At 49.8% G+C, this 16,535-nt stretch overlaps 1 protein-coding gene across 5 annotated transcripts in view; it reads right to left on the bottom strand.

The window, feature by feature from the left end:
* Positions 1-16,535, bottom strand: part of Nmo (serine/threonine-protein kinase nemo) — a 170,534-nt gene that overhangs the window by 34,940 nt on the left and 119,059 nt on the right. For all 5 annotated transcript variants that reach the window (XR_013494676.1, XM_078188342.1, XM_078188344.1 and 2 more), the window contains exon 4: positions 11,940-12,046. Coding sequence is in view for 4 of the 5 variants with exons in the window: in XM_078188342.1 (XP_078044468.1) it covers positions 11,940-12,046 (107 nt within the window). In the remaining variant the exon portion in view is untranslated. The remainder of the gene's footprint in view (positions 1-11,939; positions 12,047-16,535) is intronic.

Below are 16,535 nucleotides of genomic sequence, written 5' to 3'. Positions count from 1 at the left end.
AAAGTTGAGGTCTCTTGCATTAAATCCTTCGTCGATTCCTTTAGTATGTTCGAACCTCGATGATACTCGGTTTGTATAAATGTATCGCCACAGAAATTTATTCGTAAAGCTAAACGAAAAATCGCGGCGAATACCGATGATATGGCAATCTAAAGTTACTATGCTAAAACAATCGCAGCTAGGCAATGCCTAGATACAAATAATCCTCCACGAAAATGCAATTAAAATTTTCGACACCCGGCGCATCTAGTACTACGATGTCTGACAGTAGAAACGAACGCATGAGCGAACGGTGAAGCATGTGAATGTCGAAGGGCCGATAGAAAGGGAGCCGGAGCTTCGGTTCGGTTTCCCAGGAAAAATGTTCGCGAGCACTTAGCGGCGAGAGACCGGATCCGAATCGTTGATCAGCTCCGGCGTCGCGTAACTTTCGAAATTAACGGAATAACAATAGTTTCCAGACGTCGAAATCTCCTTACAGGTGGAGTAGACGATTCCCATAATCCGATTCCAAGTTGAAGCTACCGTGGCGCGCGCGCGACTCGATTCAAGGACGCTGGGGACCAATTAATGCTCCTGCGTCGTCTGGCCGGAATCTCGCCGGCAATTTCGCAAATTGGAACAAAAATTCAAAGTGCTCTCTCACTCTCTCTCTCTCTCTCTCTCTCGCGCGCGCATTCTCTCGTTTCCCCGAAACGAAGAACGTCCGCGGAGGATACGTGACCTGCAAAAAGAGGAGGAAAGAGGGGAAAAAGAGAAAACGACGTATCGCGATCACGCGACACTCGCGCAGCTTGCAAGCTCGTTAGCCTCGACGTCGACGTTGAAAGGCTTCCGTGACGATGCTCCTTCCTTCCCTTGGACGGTTAATTGCGTTCCTCGTCGGCCGACGATATTTTAATCGAACGCGACAGTGGCGAACACCACACGGACCCACCTGACATGCGAATACGGTTTTACGATGGCTCGTTTCTACGGCAAATAGTCCGTGGATTTCGCCGAAAATCAGGGACGGAATAGTCAATGCTTTCTCCTAAAAAAAATACTATATATTCTGCACGGTTACCTTAACAAACTCAGTAAATTTCAAATCCCTGCGACCGATAGTAATTTGAAAAAAAATTCTCTAAGATCGCTCGCGACCGATAGAAAAAAGTGCTCAATTCCGCAAGTTATTTCTGTAAATTCGTTAAAGAAACAGAAACGGCGTGAACGGGGCAACGCGGTCGCGTTTCCGCAAAGCGTAACGCAAACGCTGCATTATTTGCGGAATGGAAAACACGCGTATCGGACAGCGAGCCGGCGAGGCGAGGCGAATAACGAGCAACCGCGGCGACACGCGTACACCTCGCGGCCGGGAGTGGGGAGGGGTGGCAAAAACAAAAAGCAAAAACGGAAAAAAGGAAGAAAGCAGGGTGGTTGAAACCGGGTCAGTCTATAAAAGTCGATTCCGACGCTCGTCCACTGTCCGCTCGGAACGGGAATAATTCAATTTGAAAGCGCGGCGCGACCCGCGCGCGCCCGCCTACCGCAACACGACGCGGCAAATCGCGTTTATAAACCGTGGTGTTTGTTTAATTAGTCCTTTTAATTAACCGCGAGTTACGGACGCTTCGACCGGCCGCCGATTTAATTCGCCGGACGGCGGCGGGCTCCCCACTTTTTCCTTCGCGCGGTAATCATTGTTTTTGGGAACCGCCGTTCGAGGACCGAATCTCGCGCGGTCTAAAAATAACACCAGCCTGCCGAATTTATTTCCGAAACCCCGCGCAGTTAACGTCGGATTCTTTTTACCGTTACACGCGCGTTGCAGTGTATGGAAAATAGTTTTTGTTCCGGCCGGGAGAAGCTTTTACGTCGGCTCGAACAATGGTTTCGTAGTTAAAGGCTTTATGCGCGAGTTATGATCGGTTTAGCACTTCCAGCTGCGAACTATCGGCTCCGAAGCTCGAATTTTTATTTTCTAGGATAGCCAATGGCTCGCTGAACAACGTGGGAGGACTTTTTTTTAGTTCAACTGGTTCCGCAGTTTTTATTTTTCGACTCGGTCGAAGAGCGCGGGAAAGGTCGGCCGCTTTCGAAAACGGGGCGCGCGAGGCTCGCGAGCACGTGAACGGTGTTTCGGAGGGCCGGGGGCCAGCGGTGTTAATTAACCCTTTGTCACCGTAGCTGTTTACATCGGGCCGGGACCCGGAATTTCGTTGGAAACGGGAGCGCGTCGCGCGCCGCCGGCGAACGAAACGCGAAACGCCGCGATCCGGTTTTTTGTAACGTCAACGAGGGGAGAGTAGCGTGTACGCGAAGCCGGCCGGCCGACGTTATTGGGATTTGCTTCGCGGGATTTTTTGCCGTTAAAAAGGTCCGGATTCCGCGTTTTCAATCTCGCTTGTATATCGCGGCGGAAGCGGTGCTCGCGATACCGTTGGCTCGTTCGAACAAGCTAGAATTACTGCTCGATCTGTTGCGTGAAACATCGGCAACAGTTTGCACGAAATTTCGCGGCGTTCGACGGCGCTGGGTACAAGCTGGCGTTTAATCGAGCCTAATTGTTTTTATCCGGGTTTGTTCTTTTCCTCGCCAATGATTGCGTGGTGGCGAAATTTTTTAATAAGTATAATGTCCCTTATACGATCATTTTTATTTCTCGTAAGTCCCCACTTATTTCTTAGACTTTGAGCCTTCGTAACGGGTCTGACACCCGTTGTAACAGCGCAAGGGGTTAATAATACCGGTGCGGCGTGTGAACGAATAACGACGACAATTCCGTTGATAACGTCGCGGCGAATGCGGGCAACATGAGCGAGTGATCGCCGAGGGGTAGGAAACTGTTGGTTTATGGCCGTTAACGTCTCGTCGGTGCCGCCATCGACCCGAGCCACTGGCAAGTGGTACAATCGGTGGAATAGTCGGACGAGGCGAGTCGTCTTAGACACAGCCCCGCAAAAGATCGTCTCCCTTCGTCGAAAATCTTCTCTGCGTGCAAATCGTCCTCTCATCCTTTCTGCGTCCGAGACAATGCCGGCAGCACTTGCGAAACAATCCTAATTAACCCGTTAAAACATCTTTAGCCGGTTCGTTTCAGTACACAAAAGAAAACATCCGAGGCGGGAAAGGATAAAAGGAGAGGGTCCGCGTAAAGTGAAATTACAACGGAGCAAAGGGTTAACACGTGTGGCCGCAAACAGGGTTAATTAAAAGGTGCGGCGGCGGCCGGGGTGAGAAAAGAAATAATCCGGGTTATTGTGACGGGGCTCTCGCGGCGGATCCGGAAAGGCGTCGGCAGTCGCGAGAAGTTTAGCCGGCAGACGAAGCGTGGTTTCTTTCAGTTTTTCGCGAGACCTCTCAAAGGGTTGCCGCCGCTCTTGCGGCGCGTTAATCCCGTTTCTTGGCCTCGCCTTTCGCGCGCAACCGACGGGCGAAAAACGTCGCGATGTCTCGTTTGAAAATATATTAAGCCGCCGCCGCGGCTTAATTAAAAGCGCGGGTCGCCGGGGAGAGAGAGAAAGAGAGAAAGTTAGGGCACAGGGCCACGAAAATCGCGGATGAAAGGGACAAACGCCGGGGCCAAGTTAACGCGGCCGGGCTCCGAGGTGTGGCCAAATGGAACTGTTAGGCGGTACGCTGCTCAAAAGACCCGGGACTCTCTCTCTCCTTCCGGAACCGCGGCTCCACGAAAATCGATCAACTTCCATCGGGAAGTTCGCTCTCTCTCCTTCTCTCTGTGTTTCCGAGCTTTCGCCCAGGACTTCCAGACGCAAATTATTCGCTTTTGCGCGTGCCACTGCCGGAATGTCGGCCTGTTTTCCCGATCAATTCTTTCCTTCCGACTTTCTCTTTAACCAGCTGGTCGGCGCAGTCTCGAAAACAGTACGAGTTACCGTAATTATAGCGCAATCCATCTAACATATTATTTAGTAAAGAATACCAAAGCATACTTCTCAACTAGTTAGCATCCTGGCTGAGAAGAAGTAAAAACGACGTTTTCTGTTTCGATGAGCGTAAAGATCGAAATCCGTCGGCCGGTTAATTAGCCGAGCGTTCGACGCCCGATCGACGTAAACGACGAGGACTAGCTAGCAGAATAGTTTAGGGTACAGCGAGGTGTGCAACTTGGGCACACATTTGCCGAACAATCTAATTCCTCTCCCCCTACTCTGTTGCCAAACACGGGGAAGAACAAGACGGTTTACCTAGTTACGAAACCCCGACGTTCATCTCGAACGTCTCTTCGGGCCTCAACCAACACCAACAATTACACCGAAAGGAAATTCAGCCGAGAACAAGAAGGCGTGCTGCGCGGTGGTGAACGCGCGCGTACGATCAACAAACAATCTATCCAACTCGTACACACCGAGAGAGAGAGAGAGAGAGAGAGAGAGAGCTCCTTCGTTCACCCTTAACCCCGGGGCACGACGACAACGAGGGCCTGCGGACTAAAAAGGACGGGCGGACAAGGTGTTAAACAGCGAAGAACAGTTGGCAAACAATCGGGCCGGTAATAAGCGAGGTAAAAAGGTTTGACACGCGGAGGTGGAGGCCGGATAGGCTCTCTATCGAATAGGGATCGACTTAATTAAAACATCATGGAGGAGGATAGCGAGGAAGCGTGGGGCCGGCTTGGGGAGAGAGAAGGAGCGAGGAGGAGCGAAGTGGAGGAGAGCGGCGCGGCTGCGAGCAAGCGACCGGATGACGGGGTCTGGGGTCACGGATGGGCGGTGGCAGGACTGGTTTCGGACCAGTCAAGAGAAGAAGAGGAGCTCTCTGCTCTCTGCTCTATCTGTCCGGGTTTTACGTGCCACGTTCTACCGGGTGGGAACGTTCGAACGTGCCCGAATCCAAGCCTGCGAGAACATCCGATATATATTTCCCGGAGAGAGAGAGAGAGAGAGAGAGATCCTTGCAGAGCAGGAGAGAGAGAGGATCTATCTCGTTGTCCCATCGCCATCCACCTCGGGCGGACTGATTTTTCTCTTGTTATTCGGTGCATCGCGATGCATTCGACGCTCTCGGGATCCGGGAGCTTCCCGACGCGGAGGAAAGCTGCTTGAAAGCTCGAGGAGCTCTGGGGTTTTCATGGTAATCCGAGTCCTTAATGTCTGCTTCGCCGTCGTTTTTTGCACGCTTATGGCTTCTTGGGAAGATACTGAGTAAACATCCGCGCCGATCGGAATTCGTTTAAGAGAATTCTCTTGGCTTGGCGATGTTCGACCAGCGAGTCGGGGATTTGTAAGTGCAGAGAGATTTGGATCTAGAGGATCAACCTTCCGATCGCAACGATGGTAAAATCGTCGCTTGATCCACGAAACAACTAATGATTAGACCGAAAAAAAATTCTAAAATCACCAGAAGACTTTGAGAATATTTTTATGTCATGTACAATATACAAAATTGATTAAAAAAGGGGAAAGACTTGTTCATCACATTTGATTCTCTTACAATCAAGTAGAACAGTTTCTATTTCGCATAAGATTGCCTAGTCTATTAACGACCACCGAGATGACCATGCGATGACCGATCGGTGCTCCTTTCGGCGGTTTAATCGAGAGAGCTCCGCCGGTAGCTCTCTTCGTCGACGATCGATCTCCACACACACACCCACTGTCTTGCCCCGAGAAACCAATGACCGTATCAAGCCGGAGACCGTCCCATCGTCTCGGAAACGTCCGAGAAAGATAAAAGGTGTTGCCTTTCTTCTAAATTAAATCTCATAATTCACCGGAGGGGGCAGCTGGTTGTCCCGACTCGCCCGCAAACTTCTCGTCTCTTTTGCCGGTCGCTCCGGACAAAATCAGGCTGCTGGGAAAGCCGAGATAAACCTTGAAAAATTATCCGCGTCGCGCGGACCCTCCTCGAAGAGGACTCTACACGCCGAAAGAGCAGCGTGCACATCCAGGGACGGTCCTATCGCGACGACTCGTTCATCGCGTCGCGACTCCTTGTCGCTCGTTGTTTACAAGCGACGCGACTAAATTCAAATGAAAGCGCCGCCCGAGCGGTGTTTATGCTAATCCCCCGCTGTCGGGGACCGTTCGACGAACAACCAAGACGGGCAAGAAATGACTCTCCTAATGAACGAGTCCGTCGATGGAAAGTTTTCTGGTGCACTGGGACTTCGGATCCGTGGAATTTGCGATATCGGATGTTGCAGCGGCGATGCTGGTATACTGTTCGAACGGAAACTACGAGCGCGGTTAACGAATCCAGACAAGAGAAACTGGATTTCGATCGCGTCGACTTCGGGGAGGACTCTCGAGGAACGCGTCGACGAGGGTTACGTGTCCGCGGCGGCAGCAGCGTCACCCTCGCAGCTCGAGAAATTATTATCAAAGGCTCGCGACGTTATCGCGAGGCGGTCGAAAATTTGTCGACAATGGGGACACCGAGAGGAAGGGGACGGCAAGGCTCGCGGAAACCACGGTAATCCGATGCGCGGGGGTGGAAGGCGGAATAAGCGACAGGCAGAAGGCGTTCGCGTCTTTGAAAGCCAACGAGTCATGGGGAACACGGTAATTTTTCGTGGTATTGAAACACGGACGGTGGCAAAAGCGAACGAAAATCGAGCGTTGCTCCTCCCTCTCCCTCTTTCTCTCGTTTTCTCTCTCTCTCTCTCTCTCGCTCTCTGTGCCTCTATGTGTGCTCCTTTCATTCCCCTATGAAGGAACGTCGGCATGGGGGTGGAGAAAAAGGAGCTTTAATGACGACATGCCTGACAACGAAACGAAAAAGAGGAGACAGATAGAAATAAAAGCAAACGACAGAGAAAGGGGGTAGAGAGAGAGAACAGAGACAGAGAGAGAGAGAGAGAGAGAGAGCGAGAGAGGGGGCAGGCAGAGGGGGACAGAGGGAACGAACCAGGGGGAAGGAAAAAAGAAATTATTATTCAGAGGAGCATCTTCATCGGAGTGTGCATAATGATTCCGCGCGGTTGTCGGGCCGCAGACCTTCTTCCGGGGTGGTCGGGCGGAGAGTGGTTAGCGCGTGCTCCCTTTTGTGCCGCGATTGCCGCACCGCACCGCGTCCTATCCGTCGTCGGCCCCGCTCGTCGCGGCGGCCAACGACACGCGGGAACAACGGGGAGAACCCGCCGTGACAAATTACCCTCGAAAACTGCCGGCCGAAAAGAGTTCGCGAAACTATAGACAGAATCCGGATGATGTATTAACGCGGCCAGGCTTTCCACGCTTTCCGGCGACAAGGAGACACCGGTTGCTCTGTCGCCGTTGCCCTAAGCCTTTCTTCTTCCACTATCCGTCCGAACCCGTTCCCGACGGCTCCAAGGGAAAACTGCTCCATTGGAATTTTTCTATGTTAATTCCTAGCCCCGACGTGGCGGCGCGGAGGAAACAATAGACTGCTACCTTAACGATGCCGGAGATTAACCCTTTCGGTACGAGTGCGGATATATGCGGCGTCCGTGCGTCGACCGGTATAAATAACCAAATTTTATATTTCTTCATATTAAAGCTGGAAGCAAGATTTTTTGTTTAAAACAATACTGTTTTATTAAGCACAGTTTTTATTTAACGCTTAGGAAAACGTCGCCTTGCTTATTTCCTCGATCGGGGAGTAATTAAACGCGGACTCGCGAACACGCGGCATGTCTCGCTCGATAACCACCCGCTCGCAGAATATATCGAGGAACCGCGCGAGCCCCTCGGCCGCCGCCTTTTGAAATTAAATTCCGTGGGGATGCTGGAAGTAGTAACGACACCACTCGTGTCGGTCCTTCAACCCTTTTTATCCCGACCGAGAATCAAAGTCGCGTCTCAGCGAGATCAAAACCCGGAGAGAGTCTTCTCCCGTCCCACTCTCCCGGCTACCTCACCCCCGAGGACCCCCTGACAGCGCACCCCTTTTCCGCCTTGCTTCCCTGTTTTGGTAAATGATTTTTTTCTCTGCCGCCTCTCGCTTCCTTTGCCAGTTTTGTATCGATCTGTCCTCTCTCGCTCTCTCTTGCTCTCTCTCTCTCTCTCTCGACTGTATAATAATTAATGACCAGAAATGATAACGAACATTAACGAAACTCCCAAACGAGCGCGAGGAACAAACGCGGAGCAGATTCTCGCCACCAGAGGGTTGATTGTCCCCGAAACCGGCACTCGCCCCGAGAGACTCCGCACTCCTCGCGAGTCGAACGCGCGTTCGATTCCCAACAATCGGAGAAATTACAGAGCGCCGTCGCGCGAAATAACGAATTCTCCGACGAAAACATTTCGCCAGCCCTCTGCGCTGCTTTTTCAGGGACCGTGCGGGGGGGTGAGAGACGGTGCTGCAGTCGGGGGTGATTATGGTCGATAATTATTACTCCGCGAGTACGTTCCTTCGAGGCGACGCGGCGACGCGAAATTCCGCTGCTATTTGCATTTCCAACGTTTAGGGGCGCGTAAAACCGGGCGGGTGATGCGCGGGGTGCCGCGGCCGACGTGGGGTAGCTGCTGCGGGACGCGCAGACAACAAAGAATCGCGACCGCTTTCAAGTAAGACTCTCCTCGAGTAATGCTTTCGAGCGGCCGCCGCTTCGGAAAAAGCGCGGTCCGCGGTTTAATTAACCGAGAGGGGAGAATCCTTCAAAATTATTTTACAGTCTGATTCTTCAACGCTATTGCAACATCAATAATCCGTAGGAAAAATCAACGTTCAATCGAGTCAAATTTATTCACTTATTTATTCGTGGACTGCGGTGCTTCTGCTTGTGCTTATACAATTCTCGTGGACACCTTAATCTATATATTAATAATTTTTAGTAATATTTTTTTATTAGGTTCCTATGTTAAGACATTTTCTTTCGAACTCGTCGATAAGATTTTTCACGAAAATCAATACCAAGCTTTCTACGTAAAAATAAATATATTTAGATAGATCTTAGCAATAGATGCATCGAGACGAATTCACTCTGAACGCACCTCCGCAGTCCGAATATTTGCGAAATTTTAGATTCCGTCATTCTGACGTAAATCTACCGCTAAAATAAACGCGACGGGGCAGCGATCTCGCGCGTACCGCCTCCGCACGCAACGCTCCGAGAGTTAAATGAATCCGGCCGGATAAATCCGACTAAAACGCGGCGAACTTCGTAAGCGAATCGGCCGAACCCGGTCAGTTTAACAGTAATTGTTTAACGCTGGTGGCCGATGCGAACGGTGATTCCGCGGCGCAAGGAAAAGTTAATCGAGTTACGGTACTTTTAAAATCCACTTCCGAAGGATCGTCCGCGGGGTTGAAATTCAACGAACGGCAGAAATTACACGTGTCCCGGGTCAGCGAAGTTTCGCGATCGCGTCCGGACGTAGCACCTGGCCGGGAGAAGTCGGGCAGAGGGAAGGGCTGAGGGGAGAGGGCCGACGAGGAGGGGCCGACCGAAAGCCTTAACGAAGTGGACTGCCCGTCGAAAAGAGCATCAATCTCTCGCGGTCGGAAGGCCGAGACACGGAGGCTTCTCGAGTGTCTCGAGAGCTGTCCCGGGAACGGGAGCAGCCTCCTCGCCGAAAAATTACCGGCTTATTAACGGGCCACCGTGGACACAGTTCGAGTTCCGACGACACTGTAACGTTCCTCCGCAACATAGTTTCTCGACCTTCTTCCGACTGGCGGATCTCCTTTCCACAGAAATACGAAGAATTTTATTCGGAAACTTTCGAACGAAATCAGATAGAAGCTGAAATTTCGGAAGTAGAAGATTTTATGCATTTATGCGTTCGAGGAAGAAATTTGAAAGTTACTTTAATCTAGAACTAGAACACGTTCCAAAGATTTAATTAACAAAGATAAAAGTCTTGATTTCTTCGGTCGATCAATTGATTTATTTATTTAATGAATATAAGGAAATGCCAATTGCTTATAGAATCAGAGAAAAAGGGAGAAAGTACAGGGTCGAGATATATCAACGAATAATGAGTATTGCGGACGAGTGGGGGGAAACTTGGCTTCTTAATTTCACAAAGACGGCGCCGATTCGCGATCGAGCTCCTTGCCCGAAGTATCGGATGAAAGAATTTGCAGAGTTCGTACAATCTCGATATTACAGGGCCGAGAGGAGGCAAGGGGGTGAAGGCGAGGGGAATATTGAAAGTTCGTTCCGCGGTGGCGTGCTCTGCGCGAAGAAATGCGAAGGGAGAGAGAGAGAGAGATCGAAGGGCTCGGGGCTGAAAGGCTCGGGGCGAATGAATTTTTCAGCAATCCGAGGATCTCCGACTGTATCGAATGAATGAACAACGCGCGCGCTGCCTCCCGTTGGTTCTTACTCCCCCATGGAAAAACTTCGAGGACCAATTAAAGCGGCGGGCCTCGTCATTCGTCAAAGGAGCAAGATAATCTGGAGTCCGAGCGAAGGAGGTTCAAGGGTCGGTCCGGAAATTGACAGCTGAGACTCTCTCCTTTCATTTTTCCGTGCTAGATTTTGTTGCCGATTTGTCCGTCCAAATCCAAACATATTATAAATTCGGGAAATAATTGAATCGAATTATTTCGCAAAATTGAAATTCAAAAAAAAGAATTAGAAAAATATACATCTGTACTATATAATATAAAATAAGCATGATATATATCTAGAATACACTAAATAAATCTCCGTACGAATATATTCTATTTCTGTCAACGACAATAGAGAAATTAGTCCACGCAAGCGCTGCAACATTTTTGCAAGTTATCGCAGGCAGTTAAAAGTAAAAAAAAATATTTGACACGCTGCAAATTGATTAATACCACTCCGGAATATTTCCCCGGAACCGTGCAATTAGTTTCGATAGCTGAACACAGGTTGCGCAATTCGGGGCCGATCCGTCTGCTATTTAGCGAATCGCGCGTTTTGCCGAGCCGAAAGTTGGGATCGCAAAACACGAGGGGAAGGGGGTCGTCCGCACAAAGGTTTCAAACGATCAAAACTGCCGAGTTATCTCTCGTCTATCTCGTTCGGTGGGGATTACAGCGAAGGGCTGGAAATTCCTCGATTGATTTAGGTAACGATCGATTCGCCGCGCAATTAAATTCGTGCCTTTTTCGCCGCTGTGAAACGGGATCGCGTCGCCGGCCCTGAAATAACCCGTATGAAAACGTATTAATTCGCCGGTTCGCGCGCGTTTTCCATTCCTACCCTCCCTTTTTTCACGGGGACGCTTTAAAACTCCCGTTATGGGTGCGACGATTCGATGGAAACAGAATGGAAGGACGATCCTGGAAAATCGCTTTTTTTTCCAAGCTTCACACGCTTCTTTTAAAAACTTAGAATCTTGGTCAAGATTTCCTCTGTCTACGAAATAATAAACTTTGGCATTTTTTAACTAGAAAACTACAAAACATTTTATTATCAGACCACCGGGTACGTTTTCTCCGAAGTGCAATTCGAGCGTACTTAGCCGCCGTTTAATGTTGCGGCAGGTGGTCGCGATCCTCGCTGAGCGAAGTCGAAGCAGAAGTTATGGCATTGTGGCCCGGCTTCTATAGGGGCATTGCGTGGCGGCGTCGTTAATGGATTGCCGGCGGTTTTGTTGATAAATCTAGAGATTTCGGGGACGAACGCGCGGCCCCGCGACGAAAGTTGTGGACGGGGTGTTATTGTGCGGTCGTGCCGTCGGTGCGGTGGCGTCGTTTAACTTGAAAAGGTTACTACGTATTTCGGGCGTTGCGTTCGATATTATTGTTGCAACCCGTGGCCGTGTCCTCGCGGGTAACAGGTCGAACAGTACGAAACATACCACCGAAGAAGAACGCTGCGCGAGCTCTACAAAACGAACCGTCGTTAGACCTCTGGACGAGAATACAGTTAATAAAGCGCGAAAGCATTCCGTTCTGGCACCATTTCGCTTGGACATTTAACCGAGGACGACAAGGTAAGAAACTTGGTGTACCAAGTCCGCCGGCGAGAGAGACAAACGCGAGATGAATTTGTCAGAGCGGACCTAGTTCCAGGATTAACGAGCTAGCAAAGAATTTGTTTCACTCACCTCGTAGTATCTGGTAGAGGAAGACCTTGATGTGGTCGGGGCTGAGGTGCTGCGGACTGACGATGATCTTGTGGAGATCGCTCTGCAGCAGCTCGGTGATCACGTATCTGTTCGAGTGGCCCGTTAAGGAATTTATAGATTGTTATTAACCGGGTTAGGGAAACCTTTCCCCGTAGGACGGACAGCGACGTTGGTCGTCGGCTGATCTCTCTCCGTCCCGATAAAACCCGACGCATATTACGTAATAAAAGCGAGCCGCTGTTCGCTCGGCGAATAAAAGTACGCGCGTTCGCTTAGCGTTATTAGCTGCACATCGCACTCGATTTACTCGATCGCGGATACAGCTGTGCAAATATCGAAAATAGACATTTTTTGTTTTGAGTCTCACTACTTACTGAGTTTTGTTCGAGTCTCACTAATTCTTTAATTAATTTCTGGGTTTAATTCTCATTATATTATTCTCTAATTTTTCTTTTTAATTCATTTTCTTTTTTCTTTTTCAGGATCTCTTGGCCGCCAAGTTTTACAACTCAACGTTGCTGTTCCCTAGCCACGTGGACGCGGACCTTCTACTCTCTCCCATCTTCTTGGGTAAGAATTTATAATTTCCACGACCTTTTTTGAATATTCAGTAAATTTATCAAACTGTCTTTTCGTGGATATTTTTTGGTGTCATTTCTCGTTAATTCAGCATATCGAAAATCTTCGTATTCTTTACAGTCATATAAAATATGATCTGTCGATTCTTCGTCAAGAAAAGAAATATCGAGAGTCCGAAAATAGTCCTCGCGGCACGAACTGGGACACAACAGGTTTCAACCTTCGCGTGCGAAGGACGGCCGCGAAAAAAAGCCGCCGCCGCCGCACGTGTCAAATCCATTTTTCCGCGGCGCTTAATCGGATCGCGATAGCGCGAATCGAGAATCGTCGGCTCGTCACGCGATCGATCGATCGAAACGGCGCTGCGCGTCGCGAAACCTCGACGACGACGACGACTTAATGGATTCCTCTCGTCGCAGGATTTAATCCGTCGAAATGACGCGAGAGAAAAAAAAACGAGAAGATAGAAGGGGGGAAAGGGTAAAAGACGGGAGGCAGAGCTGACCGAGGAAGAATCCGAACGACGTCGTCGTGGTACCGTGACGAAAGTAGCTGGCCTTAATAAACCGGGAGGGTAATTTACGGCGCTTGACGGGGCTCGAAACTTCCGAGGGACCCCCCCCAAGGCCGACACAATGGCGGACCGTTCGCTTCCGGGGCTCGCTTTTGTTGACGAAACGACGGAACAGACATTCCCGCGCCCGATTATTCGCCGAATTACCGACCGATTAATTGCGCTCGCCTCCTCCGTTAACGAACCCCTTCGATCCTCCCTTCGAGAAATCTCTACCTCCCGATTTTTTTTCCCGTCCGTCGAGAACCTTCCGCCATTGTTCCCCGGGTCTCAGACTTCTCCTCGGATCATAATCTTCCGAGTTCTCGTCGTTCGCTCCTTCCATACAATAATCGAGATATTTCGCGGAGACTACGGTCAATTAAGACAATGATTTTTAACCCCTTGCACTATGATTCCTATCATGCTGTGTCAATTACCATTTATTCCTTTACAATACTTTCTTTAATAGGACTAAATAATTCCTATTTACTGTATTGTCTTTTATATGCTTTCGTTTCTGTACTTTGATCGCAGAAGAATTTCATTTGGTTTCGATTCGAAATAAATTAATAATACTCATATTTAGTAGATCATGCACGAAATTAATATCACGAGTCTGGCTCGTTATTATAGTGCAAAGGGTTAACAAGACGTGTTGATTGTAGCTTTAATATTAAAAGGATATATCCGACACTCGTGCCGAAAAGATTAAGATATTTCCGCTGCGAAAGACTTTTTCGAATTCCTCTCGAATCTCGGCGAGATAATGAACGATCCCGCGGAGGAAACCAGGGAGGAAACCGAGAAAAGGTAAAAAAGACGGCGTTCCCCGTGGGGCAGAGCGTCGGCCCACCGGAAGCTTAATCGCGGCCGTATCACCGGAGCAATCTCGAGCATCGTGAGATCCGCTGAGCGTCTCCGGGACACACGTCGATGATCCTCGAAACATCCTGTTGGCGCGCGCGGACGCTCCGGAATAGCTGGGTGTTCCTCGGGGATCTCGCGAAAATATCCGATTGCCCCGGGGCCCAGCTGGCCCATCCCGATCGGTCCCGGCCGCCTCTTCCTTTTCGGAGGCCCGTGAATCTATCTCTCTCTCTCTCTCTCCCCACCGACGCATCGATCGTATTTCAAAAGAGATAGTTCGACGCGACGCGGCCCGAGCGGCGGCGGCGGCGGCGGCGGCGGCAAGAGGCTGGCGCGCTTAAGTGTTCCACGGAGGCCGGAGCCGGCCGGACCAGTCGACTTGCATACCACGCCGGGTTCGCAGCCAGCCTCTACCTGCATTCCAACCTACTAGTCGACCTCATTCCGCCATTATACTATTTCATTCTCCTCGCGAGCCTTTTCTCTCTCTCTCTCTCCTCTCTCCTCTTCCCGGGGCCCGGCTCTCCGCCGCCGAATGAAAAATCAAACTCGAAGGTCGCGGACCGTAAAACGCCTGCCCCTAAAATACCGGCCAGACGTTTAGGGGATCCCTCGTTGCCGTCCCTGGCCCCTCCCACGCCTACAACTATTCTCGAGCTCGACCGTCCGTCGCGGCGAAGGAACAGCCGGAACTTTTAATCTTTGGACGGCAGACATTTTTCAGCGTTCGCGATTAATTCTCATTTCTTCGCGATTGATTCTTATTTCTGTATTTTTGACCCTTTGCGGTCGAAATCTACTGAAAAATTGTCGAGAGCTGTCAACTGTTGCACAAATCTGAAAATTTAATTCAATAATGTATGAAATGCTCCAAGTTATGTAAAATGGAGACACTGTCAGTCTACAAATAAATACTTTGGATTTCCGGTTGAAATGGCTTCGACTGCAAAGGGTTAAAACCTCTTTGCTGGGATCGAAGGTGATCCTTTTCAATATTAATCTGCTACCGGGTTGGCGACCCCCATCCGAAGATCAAGCTTCGCGGATATTAGCTCTCTATCTTCGCGGTATCTCTAGCACTAGCTCCTCCATTCTGCTTATCAATCTTCATCCCATAATCGCCACACTGTCATCACCGTCTTCCATTTAGTCAACGTCTATCTTCGTTTCCGAATCCGAGCCCCGTCATCGACGTCGTTTTGCCCAAAAATAATATCGTTCTCCCCCGAATCGAATAATCATAGCCGCCTTATCCGTGCTCTTGGCATCGCAATTTTCTCCAAATTGCGCAAGTCGTCGGCGGATACAGCCCTCCCAATAAATTGGACCCTCTATTCTCGGCCGCTTAATTGTCATCGTTCGTAGCCTTGATAAAAGTTTCAACAAAATCCCCGCGAGGCACTCGTCGAACGTCCCCAATTTGGCGTACAAGTGCCGGCCCGAACGAAATAATTAATGTTCGGATTGCTGTTCCGAAGTAATTAAGCAAATTAATTTTCGGCCGGCTCTGAACGAGCCGCAACGCCGGCGGAGAGGTGATTCGTAGTTCATTTCTAGCAACCCGTACCGAAGTGTAAAATCTTGCGCTGCGGCGGAAGACTGCGAATCGCGAGTAGCTCGATAAATTATTCCGATTCGTTAAACGAGAACGTAGAGCCACGTGCATGGCTGTAGAAATCATTATTTCTAGTATTGAAATTTACGGATACGATTGTATTGCTTTTGTTTAGATATTATTGAGAGCGCGAAAATTGCTTCGAGTTTATAATTATTTACTTATTTACTGGAGGAGCTCCAGAGAACATTTTTATAATATTAGGTGTTACGGTGGTAATTTTGAGAGCTGATTGTATAAAATACTGAATTAACATAATTACAAATTTTGCTAATATTTTTAAGAAATAATTGATTACTTTTGCAACGGTTGGTTATTCCCACCACCGTAAATGATCTCCAAGATAAATGCCTGTGCAGTTACCGCATCTTGCGTGGTATACAGAGAGAGAGATATAAACGATTTCGGCTTCGCAGAAAAATCCGCGGTCCGATAAAGTTGATCGAAACGGTTTGACACGCGGCCGGAGGAGCGGCCGCGTAGCTCGAAGGCTCTCGGGAATGAAATAATATCGGCGATGCCATGCCCCGTTTAATTTTCAAGGTATTCGATCATTCGAACGCACACTCGTGCTGAATGGCATCGTGGCTGAATGACTCCGAAGCGACTCGCGTCGCGGCGCCGCGACGACTGAATGCTCGCGCTCGTCACTCTACCGATTTTCCCGGGCACCTTTGATTCCATTGCCACCCCGCTCGATTCGCGCTTTCCCGGCCCGCCATCTCCGCTCCTCTCTCACTCTCTATCTCTCTCTCTCTCGCCCCGCGACTTCGGAGTCGTATTTTAGTTTCCCTCGGCTTTCCACCGGCACAACAAACAAAGCCGCTTTCACCGAAACCGTAATATTTTTCGCCCGCCCAACACGCCGCTCCTGCTCGCCCCTTCTCTCAACCCCTTCTCGCCGGCCCCTAGCCGTCGAAAAGCCTAGTTTTACTACGCCGGAGGAGCCCTTTTCCTT

Source organism: Augochlora pura, chromosome 8, assembly GCF_028453695.1.
Source record: "Augochlora pura isolate Apur16 chromosome 8, APUR_v2.2.1, whole genome shotgun sequence".
Classification (NCBI taxonomy): domain Eukaryota; kingdom Metazoa; phylum Arthropoda; class Insecta; order Hymenoptera; family Halictidae; genus Augochlora; species Augochlora pura.
This window is presented reverse-complemented; position numbering and strand designations above follow the sequence as displayed.